The sequence below is a fragment of the Hylobates moloch genome, unplaced genomic scaffold (genome assembly GCF_009828535.3).
Source record: "Hylobates moloch isolate HMO894 unplaced genomic scaffold, HMol_V3 SCAFFOLD_15, whole genome shotgun sequence".
Taxonomy (NCBI): domain Eukaryota; kingdom Metazoa; phylum Chordata; class Mammalia; order Primates; family Hylobatidae; genus Hylobates; species Hylobates moloch.
Genome location: NW_026652290.1, coordinates 50324789 through 50344044, shown reverse-complemented (window position 1 = coordinate 50344044; position 19256 = coordinate 50324789). Strand labels below are relative to the sequence as shown.

Genomic DNA, 19256 nt, shown 5'->3' with positions numbered 1-19256 from the left:
CCGCATCTCTACTAAAAATACAAAAAATTAATCAGGCGTGGTGGTGTGCGCCTGTAGTCCCAGGTACTCGGGAGGCTGAGGTAGGAGGATCATGTGAACCCAGGTGGCGGAGGTTGCAGTGAGCCAGGATCACACCACTGCACTCCAGCCTGGGCGACAGAGCAAGGCTCCATCTCAGAACAAAACAAAACAAAACAACCCTGTGTTGTAGCCACAGCTGAAGCCTGGGTCCTCCACACAGAGACTCTGGTGTGGGTCTTGACAAGATGGTCAGTGAATTCCTGAGAGGAAGACTTGGTGAACACAGTCTCCTCCCAGAGGTCAGGGGGCAGGTAGCTATAGATCTTGGAGATGGCATCAAAGGTGGCCTTGGCAAAGTTGCCCAGAGTGGCACTGCAGCTCCTGGCTGAGGTGTAGCAGTTGTCAATACTGGACATCAGCAGCATCTTCTTGGGCACAGAGGCCAAGAGGATGCCAGTGCCCCTGGGTGCAGGGATAAAGTGTAGCAGCACGGAGCTGCAGCAGCCTATCATCTGGCAAGGGACAGTGTGGGGCTTGCGATCTTGGTCCCCCAGTGGCCTCTGCACGGGGACAGTGGAGAGCTTGGCCAGGACAATGATCCTTCTGATGGCAGTGGCTGCTTCCTTGGAGCACTTAACACCCAGACTGACATAGCCATTGTAATCCCTGATGGCAACAAATGCCTTGAACCTGCTGCGCTGGCTGGGGCAGGTCTGCTTCTGCACTGGCATAATCTTTAAAACCTCATCCTAGGCTGCGCGCGGTGGCTCACGCCTGTAATCCCAGCACTTTGGGAGGCTGAGGCAGGCGGATTACCTGAGGTCAGGAGTTCGAGACCAGCCTGACCAACATGGAGAAACCCCATCTCTACTAAAAATACAAAATTAGCGGGCATGGTGGCGCATGCCTGTAATCCCAGCTACTTGGGAGGCTGAGGCAGGAGAATCACTTGAACCTGGGAGGTGGAGATTGTCGTGAGCCAAGATCATGCCATTGCACTCCAGCCTGGGCAAAAAAAGCAAAATTCCATCTCAAAAAAACAAAACAAAACAAAACAAAACAAAAACCTCATCCTTGAGAGAGGCCCCAGGAAAAAGTCAATGATCTCAGACTACTTGATGGGTGGGGAGAAGAGATAGATCTCCTCCAGGGACTTGATCTTCATGTCCTTGACCAGGCAGCCCAGCTTGGTGATGGGCATCCACTCCTTGGCCTGGGCCTTGCCTCTCAGAGCTCCCCTCAGCCTCAGCCCCTGCCCTGACTATGGCCACAATCCTAGCCCCAGAAGCTGCTGACAAAGCTTCCATGGTTTTCCATTCCAGGCCTCTGGGCCCTCCTACTGCCATGGTGTCATCCAACATTTGGTGTTTTCTTGGAGAAATGTGTGTCTGTTTTATGCCAGTACCATGCTGTTTTGGTTACTACAACTTTGTAGTATATTTTGAAGTCTGGTAATGTGATGCCTCCAGTGTTGTTCTTTTTGCTCAGGATGGCTTTGGCTCTTCAGGGTCTTTTGTGGTTCTAAATTTTAGGATTTTTTTTCTATTTCTGCGAAGAATGTCATTGGTGTTTTGATGGGGATTGCATTGAATCTGTAGGTTGCTTTGGGTAGCAACAAAGTGACTTTTGAGAAGGGAACAGCTGGTGCTCCTCCCCAGGACCACTGCACTGCTAGTGGCTTGAGGAATTGCTGCCCCATGACATGTGGGATCAGATCATTCTGTCATACCCACAAAGGGCACCTGACAACCCTGCATTCTCCTCTGCCACAAATGAGCAGCTTGGCTTGATGGGCAGGGACAAGGCAATGCGAGTCTCCTGGTGCCAGCCAGAATCTTGTGGCAGTCTCCCTATCCAGAGACTGCTGGCTTGGGTCAGACCCACTGCCACTTGAGCAGACCCTGGGGACTTGCATCCTCCCTGGGCCTGCGCACTCACCCTGCCCTCGCAGCCAGACACCCGCATGGATGTTCAGAACAGCCAGGCAGCACCTCTGTCCTCCCCACCTCCCTAAATGGACAGCTGTGGCTGCCAGCACCACTCAGACACCCTCCCTCAGTGCCAGCTCCAGGCTCTCTCCTCAGCATGTACGTTCTGCTTTTCCTCTCAAAGCTGGAAGGACTTGAAAATAGATATGGGACAGATTGGCCCCACGTAGGTCATGAGCTGATAACAGTCACTCAACTGCATGAGCGGAGTTTTAGAGATAACCTCATCAGGGTGACTTATCAAGATATGCTCCTCGACAAGTAGGTAACAAAAGCCAGGTTTTTTTCACCCACAGCCCTAGTCCCTCCTCTGAACATCCCCATCTTGCTATACAGTAGACATTTTGTCAAAGGCTTTCAATCAAACTGCCTGGTTCAAATCACAACTCTATCTGTTATAAGCTGTGTGTCCTTGGGCAGGTTACCTTCATCTCCATGCCTCAGTTTCCTCATCTGTAAAAGGGAACCATAATAGTACCTATTTTACTGTGTTGATGTGAAGATTAAAAAAGCAAACATGAGTTCAGTGCTTCTCAGAGGGCTGGCCCTCAGGAGGCCCCCAGTCAAATGTCAGCGATGTATTATTCCTTTATTTTATTTTATTTTTATTTTTTTGAGACAGGGTCTTGTTCTATCACCCAGGCTGGAGTGCAGTGGCACAGTCATGGCTCACCTTGACCTCCCAGGCTCAAGTAATCCTCCAACCTCAGTCTCCCAAGTAGCTGGGACCACCAGGTGTGCATCATCTAATTTTTAAATTATTATTTGTAGAGAGGGGGTCTCGCTATGTTACCCAGGCTGGTCTCAAATTCCAGGGCTGAAGCAATCCTTCCACCTCAGCCTTTCAAAGTGATGTTGGTATTACTCATATAGTCAGAGCATACTTTTTCCTCCTGAGAAGGGTAGGCCACATTTTTTGTTGCTTAGATGGAAGGAGACTTAGGCCACGGTATAAGGTCCTGGGGAGTCTCTTCCTATAACTGCAGGCGTAAAGCCACAGGAATGGCGGTCAGCTGGCACCAGGCAGAGCCAGCTGGGCTGGAGGGAGGGCTGGCCACTGAAAATGCCAGCCCAGCCTGCTTCTCTGCTGTTGGCCTCTGGATTCATCTTTTTCTGTGTGTCCCAGTCATTAGAAATTGGGCACATTTCAGTCCTGTGCCTTCTGGGTGTCACAGACATGGGAGCTGTGCTGGGAGGGATCTCCACCCACCCCAAGATGGTCTGTTTGGGGAATTCCAAACTGGGCACTCAGGGACAGCCTTACTTTGCAGGGAAGGTGGTGTTTTCCTGTGTTTGGTCAATAGCAATTAGCTGCAGTTAACAGCTTAGGGAGGGAAGGCTGGTGTCACGGTGACCCTATCACCACACTGCTATGTTGGGTGTCTGTCTGGGCCCCAGGACAGAGGCTGTGGAAGTCAGAGACTGCTGGTCCTGTGTGTCTGCAAGACTTAGCCCCATATCTGGCAGAGTGGAGGCTTGGTGAGCATACGCTCTGACACTCATTCTGCAGATGACGCCTGGCATCTGTGCTGCACGTTGTACACTGTTGCTGGTACTGAGGAGGTACATGGTGGTGAAAAGGCCATCCATGTCCTCCCTCCTGAGCTTATATGTAGTGTGAATAGTCACATCAGCAGCAAATACACATCAGCCAGATAGTTTGAAACTATGATGAGGCTCTGACCTGACCTGATAAATGGGGCATGTGATACAGAGACAGTGGTTTTTCTGGAAGTTGATGAAGAAAGGCCTCTCTCAAGAGCTGACAGTCAAGCTGAAATCTGAATGACAAGGACAAGCCAGGCACATGGGGACCTAGGAAGAGCGTGTCTGCCAGGCAGAATATCAGCTGAAAGGAGCAAGCCTGGGTGATTGGGGAAGAGCTCAGAGGCTGCCGCTGAGCATCAGGAGTGAGGGGCTGGGGGTGGGAATCGCCCAAATGGGCAGGGCCAGCCATGAGGGTCTGGGGGACTATGGGGAGGAGCTGATGCTAGGAGTCATGAAAGCCACTAGAAGGTGTTGTGTAAAAGTGTGCAGTGATAGGGTTTGGGTTTTCAAGGGGCCCTCTGGCTGCCACATGGAGGACAGACTGTAAGAAGATAGTAAAGAGGCAAGCAGTCCAGGCCAAGGATGATGGTGGCTTGCCTTGGTGGTGATGTGGCGACAGAGAAGCTGAGAAACTGGCAGTGGAGTGAATGATGCATGCACTAAAGCAGGCCCTGACAACACAGTATCTCTGTCTGGGCCCTTGATGCCCACACTCCTTCCGGAGACATAGACATGCTGCTGCGGGACCCCAGTGCAGACATCCGGGAGAGCCTTCTTAGCGTGCAGACCCCAGGGATGGAGCCAGGTTCCCCAGGCCGACCCTGCTGATTTTGTGACCATTCATCAGTGGATGTGCTGGTGCAAACCGGATGGCATTGTGCGGGATCAGAAATGGTGGTTCCAACACCCCCACAGTACTCATCATACAGACTCTAAGGTTAAGAAGACCTCCAGGGGAAATCTCAGACTTCAACCTCTACCTGTAACTGCTTCTCTTAGAAAGTGCCAGAAGCCTCCACATAATTGAACTTTTAGAAACGACTCTGTTGGAAAGTTGAAACCATCTAATTATCATGAGCTCCTCTTTAACTGGGCCCCACTGGGTGCCCCACCAGGTGCTTTGTTAGCCTATTTTATCTGCCAGCAACCCTGTAAAGCAGTTTAGTGTGCCCTTTTGCAGATGAGAACACTGAGGCTCTGGGAGGTTGTCAGGCTTACTCACAGGGCCTCAGTCCAGCCACAGAGCTGGGCTGGACCACATCTGTCAGGCTCCGAGCAGCCCGCCCCTCCCCTCCCCTCCCCTTTCTCCCAGCTCCGCCCCACCCCACCCCATCTCCGCCCCTTCCCCGCCCAGTCCAACTCCATCCAGCCCTTCCCCGCCATGCTCTGCCCGCCCAGCCTACCGCGCGCAGGTCGTCAGGCAGGTCCTCGTCCAGGTCGCCCTTGACAATATTCTCCAGGGTGCTGATAGAGATCTCCAGGAGCTTCTCGTGGTGGTGATTCTCCAAGTCCCGGCACTGGGCCGTCGTGCAGCCCCGAGTTAAGCAAAGGCCCGGGAGGAGCAGGCCCGGTGCGTCCCTGATGCATTCAGAGGGCCGGAGACAGACTTTAAGGGCCCAGGGCGAGCTCGGAAATTCCGGCTGGCAGCACCGTCCACTCACAAGCTCCAAACCCTGGGCCATCCCCGATTCTCTGCCCCTGCCCCACACCTTGGACGGACCCTCGGCCCCTGCCATCACCCTCTTCTCTCCCTCCTGCATGGAGGCTCCTGGCGCTGGCCTCTGGGTTAACTGCTTTTCACCCTGTGCATTTGGTACCACTTGTTGCCTCTACAACTTGTCTCCCTGAGGGACTGTGAGCCCCAGGAGGGCAAGACCACAGGGCTGCTGCTAGCTGGAGCACAGCAGTTTGCCCCGTGTGGAGTGCCCTGAGTTCGGGTGAAAAAAGGGTTGGCCATGCTCCAATGTTGGCTCCTCACCCTAACATTTCACCTGATGTACTCCTTATAGTGTCTTCCACGTGGCAGTTGCCTCAACCCCAGAGTGTGCTTGCCCGCAACACAGGAGGTGTCATTTCCCAGTGAACATCACCCATATGAGAATAATCATGCTGGGACCCTACTGCAAACAGTTTGGATGTTGTCCCTCTGGGCATCCAAACCACAGCTCTAACCAGGCCATCATTGTTCTGAGGGTCGGGAAACCCCCTCAGACCCTGTGGAACATTCTTTTGTCCAGAGGCCAGGACAAGCCCAGGGGCTCTGTAGCACCTCCCCATGGGGGAAGGTCATCACAGAAAGGATATAGGCTTTGGACATTTTTGATAAACAGTCCTACCATGTCAACAATGTTCCTTTCAAACATGTTTATAGTCTCCTGGAAATGTTAAAGAACGCAATTAACATGCATATTTAGACGTCCAGCACAGAGCAAAAGGTACTCCTTAGAATTTAGCAACCAGCTCCTCTAATCACAGACCTTCAGGGTAAAGACCACCCATCTTGACCCTCCTGAGCAGATAGTTGTGAACTAACCCCTCTGCTCTCTAAAGTTGTTGTTCTCCAACCATGTTAACTCCCTCACCATCTGAATGTTTAATGCTGTCACCGGAACTTTGCCAGGAACACTTGTCCTGGTCTTACTCCCCTTACCTGCCTGCCCAACACACACACACAGAGCCAACCCCCTCTCCTTTGGGTTTCTCAGTGACATCTGTGCATCACCTCCAGGGAAACAGTGGAGTGAGCTGTTAAAAGCTAGACTGCCTAGGTCAGTATTCCCAGCTCCAGCACTGTGTGTAACTCTGGGAAAGGCATTTCACCTCCTTGGGGCTCATCTTCCTCATCTGGGAAATAGGTTACCTGCATAATCCCTGTGTTATGGAGTTGTGGTGAGGTTAAATGAGTCACTTCACACAAAATGCTTTGCAAGGTGCCTGACAGAGAGGAGGCCCTCAGTAGGAGCTGGCTGTCACCCCAGATCTCTTGCAGTTGGTTGCTGTTTTGTGGTGCTTAGCAAGGCACCTAAGGCCCAAATGGGAGTTAGTGTTGATTGAAGGAACAATGGAAGATATGATTTCCAGGCCTGCCACTCTAGGAGTGCCCCACCCCCATCTGCCATAGACTCCAGGGGCTGCAAGGTGGGCAGGGGTGGAATCTATAGGAACGTGAAGACTGTCTGCAGAGTGAGCACATTACATAATTTTCAAACACATGTATGTGCTGTTCTCGTGAATAAAAATAGGGTCATTGAAAAGCATGATTGTGCTTGTGGCTTTCTGGCCACCGGTAATACAAGTAGGAAGGCACATGGGTTCTGGGAAATGTTTGGATGTTGAAAAGCAATCTCCGTGCCTGAAAAGGCTGGGAGCTGCTGCCTCGCTCTCCCCTGGCACTGTGCACTGCTTCTGCAGTGCCTGTGTTCCCCAGCGGGGAGGGAGCACCTGCCCTGTGATGTGATGGGGAAATCTATCCCATGTCTGAGGTGTCACTTGATGTGTGGGGAATTGATTAGGCGCTATCACTTGGCCCAGCCACAGCAGCATCCGATGAGGTTCAATTCATCACACCACTTCAGACTCCCGGCCTCCGCTGCCTTGTAACACATACTCTGGTCGCTAATGAATTTCAGACAGCGGAGCTTTTCATTTCCACTACTTAGTGCTGAGTTGCAGCCTTCTCGTGTCGCCTGAGAAGCGGCAACTGCAGGCTGCAATGTGGAGGGGTCTTTGTTTGGTCCCCAAGTGGGGGTCCATTTTGCCTTTAGAGTACCCGGATAGCTCCAGGGGTCTAATCAAAAACCTCTCCCCACTGACTTCCAGGAGAGGGAGAACATTTCAGAAGAATGAGCTCACCTCTCATTTTCCACAAGAATCACTTCCAATGTAAATGATTAAAATGTAATAAAAGCAAACAGGACTGATGAGCAAGAAAGCTGCAGCCTGCCACGCTGAGTCATGCTGGACATTTCCAGCAGAAGCGTGCCCATGAAGGCTGCAGTTCACCTATGATGTGCAGCTGCATCCCCAGATTCTGGCACTTGTGCCCAAGGCCCAGCCTTACCTCCAGCTGCGCCACCAGCTGCATCTCCAGCGTCATGAGCGCATCGAACAACTCACTGATGTCAGCGCTGCATTCTAGGATCATCTTCTCAATGTTGGGCAGTTCCAACTCCTCTCGAATGGCACTTAAACTCTAGAAACAATAGACTGCACTTTAGGAATCAACAACTAAGTGTAATTAGATAATGGCAAGTGGCAATTTGGTTTTGTGGGTAAGAATTTGGACTCGAGTCAGCCTGCCCAAGTGCAAGTCTCAGCTTTGCCATTTGCTGGCTCTGAGAGCGTGTGGAAGCTACCTACCCTCTCCATGCCTCAGTTTCCTGGTCTGTAAAGTGCGATTGATAGCCCCTACCCTTGACACATGTGAGAGAACACATGTGAGGCTCTTTGAGCACTAGCAAGTGCTCACTCCCTGTTAGCTCAGGTTTTTATTAGAGGCTGGTAGGCAGGGTAGAAGGAGCCATGGCTTTCATGGGGTTCAGAGCATTTCACACCAAAATATGCCGCTTTGGCATAGTGATTATTTTGAGTTAAAGATACTTAAAGGCCGGGAGCGGTGTCTCATGCCTGTAATCCCAGCACTTTGGGAGGCCAAGGAGGGCGGATCATGAGGTCAGGAGATCGAGACCATCCTGGCTAACACAGTGAAACCCCATCTATACTAAAAATACAAAAAAAAAAAAAAAAAAAATTAGCCAGGTATGGTGGCGGGCGCCTGCAGTCCCAGCTACTTGGGAGGCTGAGACAAGAGAATGGCATGAACCTGGGAGGTGGGGCTTGCAGTGAGCCGAGATCGCACCACTGCACTCCAGCCTGGGTGACAGAGTGAGACTCTGTCTCAAAAAAAAAAAAAAAAAAAGATACTTAAAAACAGAAAATGCAAAGAGGACACCCTGACCTCCCTTTTTCTTCCTGAAAGCAGGAGTTGAATCTCCCATGGGAAAGGTCCCCTCCCTGTACCAGGAGGAAGGAAACCATTCTTTTTTTTTTTTTTTTTTTTTTTTTTAAGACGTAGTCTCACTCTGTTGCCCAGGCTGGAGTGCAGTGGCACGATGATCTCGGCTCACTGCAACCTCTGCCTCCTGAGTTCAAGCAATTCTCTGCCTCAGTCTCCTGAGTAGCTAGGATTACAGGCACCTGCCACTATGCCCGGCTAATTTTTTTGTATTTTTAGTAGAGACGGGATTTCACCATCTTGGCCAGGCTGGTCTTGAACTCCTGACCTCGTGATCCACCCACCTCGGCCTCCCAGAGTGCTGGGATTACAGGCGTGAGCCAACGCACCCGGCCAAGAAGCCATTCTTATCATCAGAGGGAGTGAGTCCGGGCCAAGGGGAATCTGTGTGAACAAACCTTGTTAAACTAACGCTCATCTGCCTTGTCACTTCTCCACGATGAACTGCCTTAGCCCAAACCTCTTTGTCTCGTCACGTTCTCACAATTCACTACTCTCTGTCCAACCAAGTATATAAGCTTTCGGCCCTAATGGCTTCTTGAACCTTCATTTTGCTTGTGAATGCTCCCACGTACATGTAAAAATTACTCAATAAAATTTGTATGCTTTTCTCGTTTGTCTTATGTCAGTTTAATTCTTGGTCCCAGTCAGTGACCCTGATAAGCTAGAGGAAAAAATTTACCTGCCTTACAACTTCAGAGTTAGGTGGGCCTGAATTTGAATCCTGCGTGGGTCACTTAGCAGTGTGACCTTGAGAGACCCATTTTCATTCTCTGACTCAGTTTCCTCACTGTAAATGGGGAGAAGCATCACGGCCTCACGGGCTCCTGGGGATCAGAGGCTGTGTACAGGAAGCACCTGGTGCACAGTGGAGCTCAGCTATCGGAGGCTCCTATAAAAGGCCTATCACAGGCACAGGCCAGGAAAGACCCTGGCAAGGAAAGACAGTTCCAGTCTTTGAGGAGATGAACTGAACCCACACAGAACCCCAGTGGGCAAGTGGAAGCTACTGCTAAATAGATGCTGAGCCCTTTGGAATGAGGGGGTGCTCAGAGGGTATATGACAACCTGGGGTCCAAACAGCACTGACTACCAGCTGCTTACTAGCAAAGGGCCTAGGTTACCACCAACACCAGATGTGATTTTGGCTTGTTTTTGTTGCTGCCTGGTATTAGTCATGAAGGAGGATGGAGTAACAACAGCATGATTGAGGGGGGCGAATGACATAATAATAGCTACCCTGTCTGGAGAAAAACCAGGCTCGATCCCTACCTCAAGCCTTACATGAAAACAAATTCCTGATGAAGATTCAAATGTAAAAAATTAAACCATAAAAGTGCTAGCAGAAAACCTGGGAGATTTTTTTTTTCTTTGAGACAGAGTCTCACACTGTCACCCAGGCTGGAGTGCAGCGATGCGATCTTGGTTCACTGCAACCTCTGTCTCCCAGTTGCCAGCGATTCTCTTGCCTCAGCTTCCCAAGTAGCTGGGATTACAGGTGCCTGCCACCATGCCCAGTGAATTTTTGTATTTTTAGTAGAGATGCAGTTTCACCATGTTGGCCAGGCTGGTCTCAAACTCCCGACCCTCAGGTGACCCACCCGCCTTGGTCTCCCAAAGTGCTGGGATTACATGCATAAGCCACTGCGTCCGGCCAAACCTAGGAGATTTTTAATAAATAATCTGAGACCTTGCCAAGTATAACCAGAAGATTGGTAAATTCTACTTCCTTAAAAATTTTTTAATTCTTTTAAATTTATTTATGTATTTAGTTTTAAGATGGGGTCTTACTATGTTGCCCAGGCTGCTCTCAAACTGCTGGACTCAAGCAATCTTCCTGCCACAGCCTCCCAAAGTGCTGGGATTACAGTTGTGAACCACAACCCCCATCCAAAAAAATTTTTCATTCTGAATGGCAAAAGCACCACAGATAACATTGCAAGATAAAACATAAACCGGGAAAAATATATGCCATTCATTTCACTGACACAATCTACAAAGAGCTCCTACAAAGTAATAACTTTTTTTTTCTTTTTTGAGACAGACTCTCGCTCTATTGCCCGGGCTGGAATGCAGTGGCACGATCTTGGCCCACTGCAACCTCCGCCTCCTGGGTTGAAGTGATTCGCCTGCCTCAGCCTCCCGGGTAGCTGGGATTACAGGCATGCACCACCACCCTGGCTAATTTTTGTATTTTTAGTAGAGACGGGGTTTCACCGTGTTGTCCAGGCTGGTCTCGAACTCCTGACCTCAGGTGATCCACCCACCTTGGCCTCCCAAAGTGCTGAGATTACAGACGTGAGCTACCATGCCCAGCCAAGTAATAACTTTTTAAAAAAGAAAGGTCTGGTCTGATGGTAGTAGGTTATCAGAACTTATTAAATTTGGTGTCACTAAAGTTGGTATACAGTCTCCCACTGCTAAATTTGACTAGCTAAAAAAAAAAAAAAAAAAGAAAAAAAAAAAAAAAAAAAGAAAGAAACAGCCAGGTGTGGTGTTGCGTTTCTGTAGTCCCAGCTACTCAGGAGGCTGAGGCAGGAGGATTGCTTGAGCCCAGGAGTTCGAGGCTGCAGTGAGCTATAATGGTGCACTGCACTCCAACCTGGGCAATGGAGTTAGGCCCTATTCTAAAAATAATAATAATACATAATTTAAGAAGAGAGAGAGAAACCAAAAACCAAATAGAAAAGTGGGCAAGGGCAAAATATAAGTACAAATAATTCACAGAATAAAAAACACAAATGGTTGTAAAACATGTAAAACGTGTTGCTCATCCCCACTTAAGAGAAAATAAACGCATACTCAGGGTGCACAGATTGGCAAACATGAGGAAGCCTGTGACACTGGCCTGACGACAGCTGTGGAAGGTACAGGTTCTGTGGGTTACAGTTGGACAATAACCATGAAAAAAACCAAGGCACAGTTCCACTTCTAGGACTTCATCCTGCAGGTCAAACTTGTACCAACTTATTCAGTGCAACACTAAAAAAGCAAAAGGTTGGGAAAAAACCTAACTGTCCATCAACAGGGACTGGCTAAATAATTATGGTTCACCCATGCAATGCGATATTTTAGTTATAAAAAAATGAAGCAACTTTTTCATTTTGGAAGGCTCTCCAAGGTGCATAACATAGGAAAGCAAAGCACAGAACAAGGCATGCTAAGCACACACACATACACACACTCACGCGAAAGCAAAGTACAGAACAGGGCATGCTATGCGCACACACACACACCTAGGAAAGCAAAGTACAGAACAGGGCATGCTATGCTCACACACACACACACGAAAGCAAAGTACAGAATAGGGCATGCTATGCTCACACACACACACACATACGAAAGCAAAGTACAGAATAGGGCATGCTATGCGCACACGCACACACACATAGGAAAGCAAAGTACAGAATAGGGCATGCTATGCGCGCGTGCACACACACACACACACACACACACACACACACACACACACAGATACAGGAGTAGGAGGGAGACCGTATCCCCCAGTGGCCATTCTTCAGGCTGTGCCATGTGCACACACCACCCATTCGAGAGTGCAGCTGACTACACACAGACATGCTGTCATCCTTTTGGGCTGACTCTGCTCCAGGCCTTGGACAAGTGCTTTCCCTCTCTGTCTCTCACTACAGTTCTTCGAGGTGGTTATCTCTGTTCTGCAAATGAGGAAATGGAGGCTAGGAGAGGGTCAATAATGTGTCTCTGGGTCACCAGTGAGGAGTCTGCCTGAGCCCCAAGCCTTACATGGCTGCACCATGACCCTGAAACGTGACTCACTGGGCACCTGGAGCAGCGCACTGTGTGCAATGGATGAGGCCTAATGGGGATGAGTGGGAGGAGTGTAGGAAAACCTATAGGAGAGGGTCTGTCAGGGAGGGAACTGGGGGTCTGCAGGGCCTGTGGTGTCTTGAACTTCCAAGTCAGTGGCCTCTATCTAGGCTGTGCATGGAAAGCACCCAGGGAACAATGGAAAATCCCTGTGCCAGGCCACACCCGTCTAAGTGGGTGCTGCTGGGCCTGGATGTGAGCACATTTCCAGGGCCCGGGGACTCTGCGTGCAGGCTGAGCAGGATCCACTGCTCTTGGCTCTAGAAGGGGAGCACTAGGATAGTCAGCTTGTCCGAGGTGGCCTTTGAGGAGCTGGCCCGCACTGAAGGCAGGTGCCTGAACAGAGGAGCAAGTAGTACGTTCCATGTTCCAAGTCAGGCTTGGCATGGCCCACATCCTGCTTCTGCAGAGGGACTCGCTGCTGAGGGGCCAGGTCCCTGCAACAGGCCTCAGGAAGAGCCGGCTAGCTGACACTCCCAAGACCAGTGGCTACAGGGACCAGATAAATGTCAGGAAGGAAGGCTGGGCAGGGACTGCGGGACTGGAGACATGACCTGTCCAGAGGGGATAACTGCCACTCAAGCCCTGATGACAGCTGCTTCCAGAGAAGCTGGCAACCACAATTTTTTTCTGTGAAATCTGCTACTTTCTAATGTCAGCAGGATGTTCGAAATGTTTTAAAACCCTATGCAGGCCAAATAAAACACATATGTGAGCCAAATGTATTCCTCTGCTGACAGTTTTGAACTTCTGGTTGAACGCAGTAACCCCTGCTCCCTAAAATATAACAAGGAGGGTCTTGAGAATTAAATCACACAACACGTGAGGCCCTGGAGGTTAATGAGACAGGAATGGGGGTGGCTGTTGGGGAGGCGGGAAGCACATGGGAGTGGATCACCAACTCTATCAGATCTGAACTTGCGCATCGAGGGACTTTGCTCTACTTTAAGTTCACAACAAGGAAGGGCCTTATGGGCTCCCTAAAGCCCCTTATACTACAAGCAAGCTTGGTGTGTGTGAACAGTTTTTCGAGGAAAAAAGAATGTCCATAGCTTAGCATCTCACAAAGATCTGTGATTTACAACAGGCTAAGCATCCTGTCTTTAAAAGTAATGCCAACTCAACAGAGGCAGCTGCCATCAAATACAAAGATTGGTGCCCTTCCCAATGGCCCCTGCTTGGGCTGGACCCCATGGCCTGGTTAGGCCGAGTCCTGACCACCCAGAGTCTTCTCCTTTGCTGCTCCTAGTGGGTGGAGGAACGCCCTTCCTCCTCATCAACTTTTCTTTCTTCTGTGAGCCTCAGCCTTCCCTAAACTCCCCAGCCTGAGATAAGGCGCCCCTATGGCACCCCCAAGGCTCCCCAAGCTTCCCTCCAGGATGGCACTGATCCCTCTGCTTGCTTAGGTGGGGGCTAGGGCCTGGGCCTGGGTCTGAGCCCCACAAGGGCAGGAACCATGTCCAGTGTGGCTCCAGCTTCTTAGGATCAGGCAGAGAGTAGAGCTCAGAAAATGTCTATTAAATGAATGAATGAATAAAAGGATGGTAATCATTACTGTCAAAATAGTAACGGTCATACTAATACCGTTATTAATAGTAATGATGATGATAAGTTGGGGGGTAGGGCCGACCCTGAATCCCAAGGGCGCTTTGTGTGACAAAGACCCACAGGCCACACGTCAAGCAGTGGGGAGCTGTGGTTGGTGGTGCTGGGGTAAGGCGGGCCTTGGCTCTGCCACTGATTAGCTGTATGCTCTCTGGCAAATAGGGACAATAACCATTGGCCTCAGGGGTCATCAGAGGGTACAGGAGTTGCAGCCCCTCTGCAGTGGGGGTGGCAAGAGCAGGGAGGGCCTACAGCAGGAGACAGGGAGGGCCTCAGGAGGCTTGGGGCCTACCGACAAGTGCTTCTCCTCAAACTTGGCAATCTTGCTTTTGCCCTGCTCCTGGTTTTCCTGGATGGCCTCGTGGACACATTCACTGAAGGTGTCAAGCTCTGTTTTCCGCTTCTCCTGCTGTTTCAGGCCATACTCAAAAATGTTCACGCAGATGATGACAAACTTGTCCTTGTAGGTGAGTGGCTGTTAAGGAAGCCCACAGCTGTTTCAGGAGCAGGCTGCAGAGGGCACGGCAAAGGTGTTGGTAACCTTGGCACAGTGCGCCGACTGTGCGCTCAACAGTGTGTGAGACTCAAACTCCTGGTCTCATTTGGTTCATTTGGTGGATGAAGAAATCAAAGGCCCAGAGAGCCAGGATTGAGATGTGGGTACAATGTGTGTTTGGTGCATCCCACCCTCAGCCTGAGGGATTCAGGAATGGGGCCTGTGTGAAGAAAGGAGGCAGAAACCATTGGGGAGTCTACAGAGCAGAAGGCAGACATGCTCAGAGAGGCCCCAGAAGAGGCCTGGGGAACCTGGGGGCCTGCAAGCTGGTCCCAGCTGGGGAAGCAGGCAGTGTGCATTTCTGTCTCTGGTGTGCTATCCGGAAGGGCACCCTTACTGAGGGCTTGTCTTGGTGCTCAGCTGCTGTAGCTGTGCTGGGGATGTTCAAGTCCTGGCTCTGCCACTGCTTCCAGGACCCACCCTGGCAAGTCACTTCACCTCTCTGGGCCTCAGTTTCCTCATCTGCAGCTGAGGGTACAAAAGGGCCTGCCACATGGAGTCCTTGGAGTCAAGCAGGTAAAGCCTACAGGACCTTGGTGATACTGTGGGATGGAAACTGATGCCTGGAGAGATGAAATGCCTTGCCCAAAGTCACATGGCTACACAGGGCTACAGCCAAGGCAAACCTGGGTCACCAGCTGGCCGAAACAACCCAGCCCCGGAGCCCTGCTCTTCACTGTTCCTCACCACCCTGCCCTCATTCTTTCCAGAATGTCAGGTGTATTTGGTTTTTTTTAGAGATGGTGATATGGTTTGGCTGTGTCCCCACCCAAACTCATCTTGAATTGTAACTCCCATAATTCCCATATGTTGTGGGAGGAACTCGGTGGGGGGTAATTGAATTATGGGGGCGAGTCTTTCCTGTGCTGTTCTCGTGATAGTGAATGAGTCTCACGAGATCTGATGGTTTTAAATATGGGAGTTTCCCTGCACAGGCTTGCTTTCTTTGCCCACCACTCATGTAAGATGTGACTTGCTCCTCCTCGCCTTCCACCATGATTGTGAGGCCTCCCCAGCCATGTGGAACTGTAAGTTCAATTAAACCTCTTTCTGGCTGGGCGCAGTGGCTCACGCCTATAATCCCAACACTTTGGAAGGCCGAGGCAGATCACCTAAGGTCAGGAGTTTGAGACCAGCCTGATCAATATAGTGAAACCCAGTCTCTACTAAATACAAAAAATTAGCCGGGTGTCGTGGTGCATGCCTGTAATCCCAACTACTTGGGAGGCTGAGGCAGGAGAATCGCTTGAACCTGGGAGGCGGAGGTTGCAGTGAGCCGAGATTGCGCAATTGCACTCCAGCCTGGGCAACAAGAGTGCAACGCTGTCTCAAAAAAAAAAAAAAAAAAAACCAAAAACCTCTTTCTTTTGTAAATTGCCCAGTCTCAAGTATGTCTTTATCAGAAGCGTGAAAACAGACTAATTCAGACAGGGTCTCACTACATTGCCTAGCCCAGACTGGTCTCAAATTCCTGGCCTCAAGCAATCCTCCTGCCCTGGCCTCCCAAAGTGCTGGGATTATAGGCATGAGCCACCTCACAGGCCCAGAATGTCAGGTTTTTGAGTGAATTTTTCTCTATCCAGTGAAGGTGGCTCCACGGACTCACCTGTGACTGGATGCCTTAGCTCAGAGCTCTCAGATCCAGGAGCTCTTTGATTCTGTCCTGAGTCCCTCAGCTCACAATTTAAGCCCATTGGTCGGTGGTCATGGCCACAGCCCTTATGACAGGTACCAACCACATCCTCTGAGCTCCAGGCAACTGGGGAAAGAATGAGATTCTCAAGCCCCACAGACAAAGCTTCAAAAGCTGGCCTCTAACGGGGTGACCCTGGACAGCCAAGCTATGTTTCCCCAACTATAAAATGGGGTTAATGATGGTACCTGCCTAGAAAACAATAAATGCCAGATCCATGTGCACAACAAGAACAAGTGAGTATGGCTAATGAGAACACATTTCAATCCATTTCTCCACCTCTGAAAACCTGGCTTGCCAAACATGGCCAGCCCATGCCATGCTGACCAGATACTCCACATGTCCCTGAAATCCAGACAGCATCTCCCCCATGCAGCTCAGCTGACCTGGCTCTGAACTGCCTCTTGGGTACATTGCTCTCAAGTGGAGATTTTACCTCCCAAGATCTTACAAGAGAGATGGAGAAACTGAGGCCTAGAGCGGAAGAGGCCTTACCAACGCAGACTGGTGGCACAGGCTCTGAGACAGCCATGAACTCGGAAGGATATGTCTCAAGGAGCTCACCGACACCAGGCAGGTAGGACAGCTTGTTGCCCTCTGAGTCCTCAGCGTACATGCTGTCAAACAGGAAGGAGCCGTTCAGGTGTTCCACAAACGCAGTCTGCGGGCAGAAACACACCTAGGTAGGACGGCTCCTGTCAGGGGCCCCTGCATCATCTCACAGGCCCATGAGGAAGGCAGGTCAAGAGGGAGCATGTTCCAGACAAAGAGAATGGCATGTGCAGAGGTGCAGAAGCATAAAACTGAAGGCTGTTTCCAGAATGTTACACATTTCTCAGTCTGGTTGCAAGGAAGGGTGGAGACCAGTGGGAGAGAGGCCAACTGGGTCCAGTCATGAATTCAGGGCCATGCTGGGCTACAGGACCTGAGCCGTTCCTGGCATGTCATGGAAAACTGCCTTAAGGGTCTTAAGGGGCCTCTGACAGACTGTTTTTAGGACATTCTCTCCAGCAGCTGGAGGCAGGAATGCCAATAAAGGGTAGGGTCAGGGTCTGGACTGAGACGGAGCTGGCCCTGGGGCAGGGAGCAGATGAGCCGGGCAGAGAGAGGGCATCAGGCCCTGTGGAGGGAGCATGATTTCTGTGTTTTCAGAGCCTGGGGATCCCTGCGGACCATTTTACTTGATCAGCGCCCTCTTGTGGGCATCTCTGAGCGGGGCCGAGGGCGTGCAGCCTGCCGGAGCGGTACCTTGTGCTTCTCTAGCTCCTCCCGCCGCGCCTGCTCGTCCTCCAGCCGGGCCTGCATCAGTTTCTCCTGGCGCTTCAGCTCGTCGATGCTGTACTGGTGCTTAGCCTCCGCAAGCTCTTTCTAACCAGGGAACGGGAGTGGCATTGTTACCAGAGGTTCCTCCAAGCCACGCCGCCTCTGCCATGCCGCCTCTGCCATGCTGCAGCCTCCCGTGCGTGGACAGGGGTGTTGCACAGGGGCCTGCATGAAGGCTGTGAAAGCCATGAGGTCTCGTGGATGAGAATGCCCATCTCCTGATGACCCTCACCAGATTTTTGTGAGTGCAGGGAAATCAGGGAAAGACCAGGAGGAGCGGAAGGCAGCGTGGCAGGCTGGGGTTCCCGGGGCCACCTACGGGGCAGGAGCCACAGCAATGGAGCGCTCCCCTCACCCCACACTGGGTGTTCTCCACAGAGGACTTGCTCTGTCACTCCCAACAGCCCTCAGCAGGCCTTCTGGCCCTCTTTTAGGGAAGGAGGACAACAGGACAGAGGTAGAGTGAGAATATAGGACTGGTCACGAGGCGGCCCTTGGCTCTCTCCACCACACTGGCTCATCCCCCTGTATGTGGCCCGGAATGCTAGTGCCTCCAGAACTCAGTCCCCGCCCCTTCTCAGCTCACTCCATGTGCCCCAGGTGATCCTACCTGTACCATGGCTTCAAGTACTGCCAATTGGCAATCCTCAGATGACACTCAGGTCTCTACCTCCAGCCCTGACTCTGCCCCTGAGAGCCAGGCCTGAGCCTCTGATGGCCTGGTTCTCTCTGGAGCTCAGCTGTTAATATCGCTCCTGGGATGACACCAACTTGGGGTGAATCCTGGCTTGGCCTTGAGCCAGTGATCCTGGCTGCTTGCCCTCCTTGGGCCTCCTCAACTTCTTTTCTTTTTTAATTTTTAGATTTTTTCACTCTGTTGCCCAGGCTGGAGTGCAATGGCATCTTCTTAGTTCACTGCAGCCTCAAACTCATGGTCTCAAGCGATTCTTCTACCTCAGCCTCCTGAGTAGCCAGGATTACTGGTGTGTGCCACCACACCTGGCTAATTTTGGTAGTTTCTGTAGAGATGGGGTCTCCCTATGTTGCCCAGGCTGGTCTTGAACTCCTGGGCTCAAGCGATCCTCCCACCTTAGCCTCCCAAAGTGCTGCGATTACAGGCGTGAGCCACTGCTCCCGGCCCTCCTCAGCTTCTTCATGTGGAAAACTAGACAGTGCAGGATGGCTGTGAGATGGCCCTGGGACAGTGTGTGGAAGAGGCCTGGCCCCTGGGAACGCACACAAAACAGTACTTACAAGGGTGCTGCTGGAATCACTCTGACAGAGTCAGGTAAAGGGATTAGGAAGAGGGAGCTGCCCTTTCTCCCCTAGTTGTGGGCAGGGAAGCTACTCTTCAATGCCCCTTTTCCAAGAAACCTGGGGGCTTGAGGACTCTGTCTCACAGGGCTGGGAGACTGAGAGGGAGACACTTGCTGTGTGGTCATCAATGCGCCAGAAGTCCAGGTACACGAGGTCAGGAAGGTAGGCACAGATGAACATCTTGTAATCCTCTGCCTCAGAGACAGGGTTCCCAGAGAGGCTGAGCGTCCGCAGGCACTTGAACTGCCGGAGGTAGATGATCTGGGGAGAAAAAGGGACAAAGGCCCATTTTCTTGGCTGCCACAGAGTGGAAAACACAGCTGCACCTCCCTCCTCAGTACTCTT

At 51.2% G+C, this 19256-nt stretch overlaps 1 protein-coding gene across 5 annotated transcripts in view; it reads right to left on the bottom strand.

The window, feature by feature from the left end:
• The window catches only part of DRC3 (dynein regulatory complex subunit 3), a 44415-nt gene that overhangs the window by 5761 nt on the left and 19398 nt on the right, over positions 1–19256 (bottom strand). For 3 of the 5 annotated variants that reach the window (XM_058428969.1, XM_058428971.1, XM_058428970.1), the window contains exons 6-12: positions 18969–19172; positions 17520–17639; positions 16822–16932; positions 14315–14491; positions 7618–7749; positions 5862–5932; positions 4961–5084 (exon numbers count right to left, since the gene is read on the bottom strand). In XM_058428969.1, coding sequence (XP_058284952.1) covers positions 4961–5084; positions 5862–5932; positions 7618–7749; positions 14315–14491; positions 16822–16932; positions 17520–17639; positions 18969–19172 — 939 coding nt within the window. Of the gene's footprint in view, positions 1–4960; positions 5136–5861; positions 5933–7617; positions 7750–14314; positions 14492–16821; positions 16933–17519; positions 17640–18968; positions 19173–19256 lie in introns of all 5 variants that reach the window. The other 2 variants (XM_058428972.1, XM_058428973.1) reach the window with 2 other exon arrangements.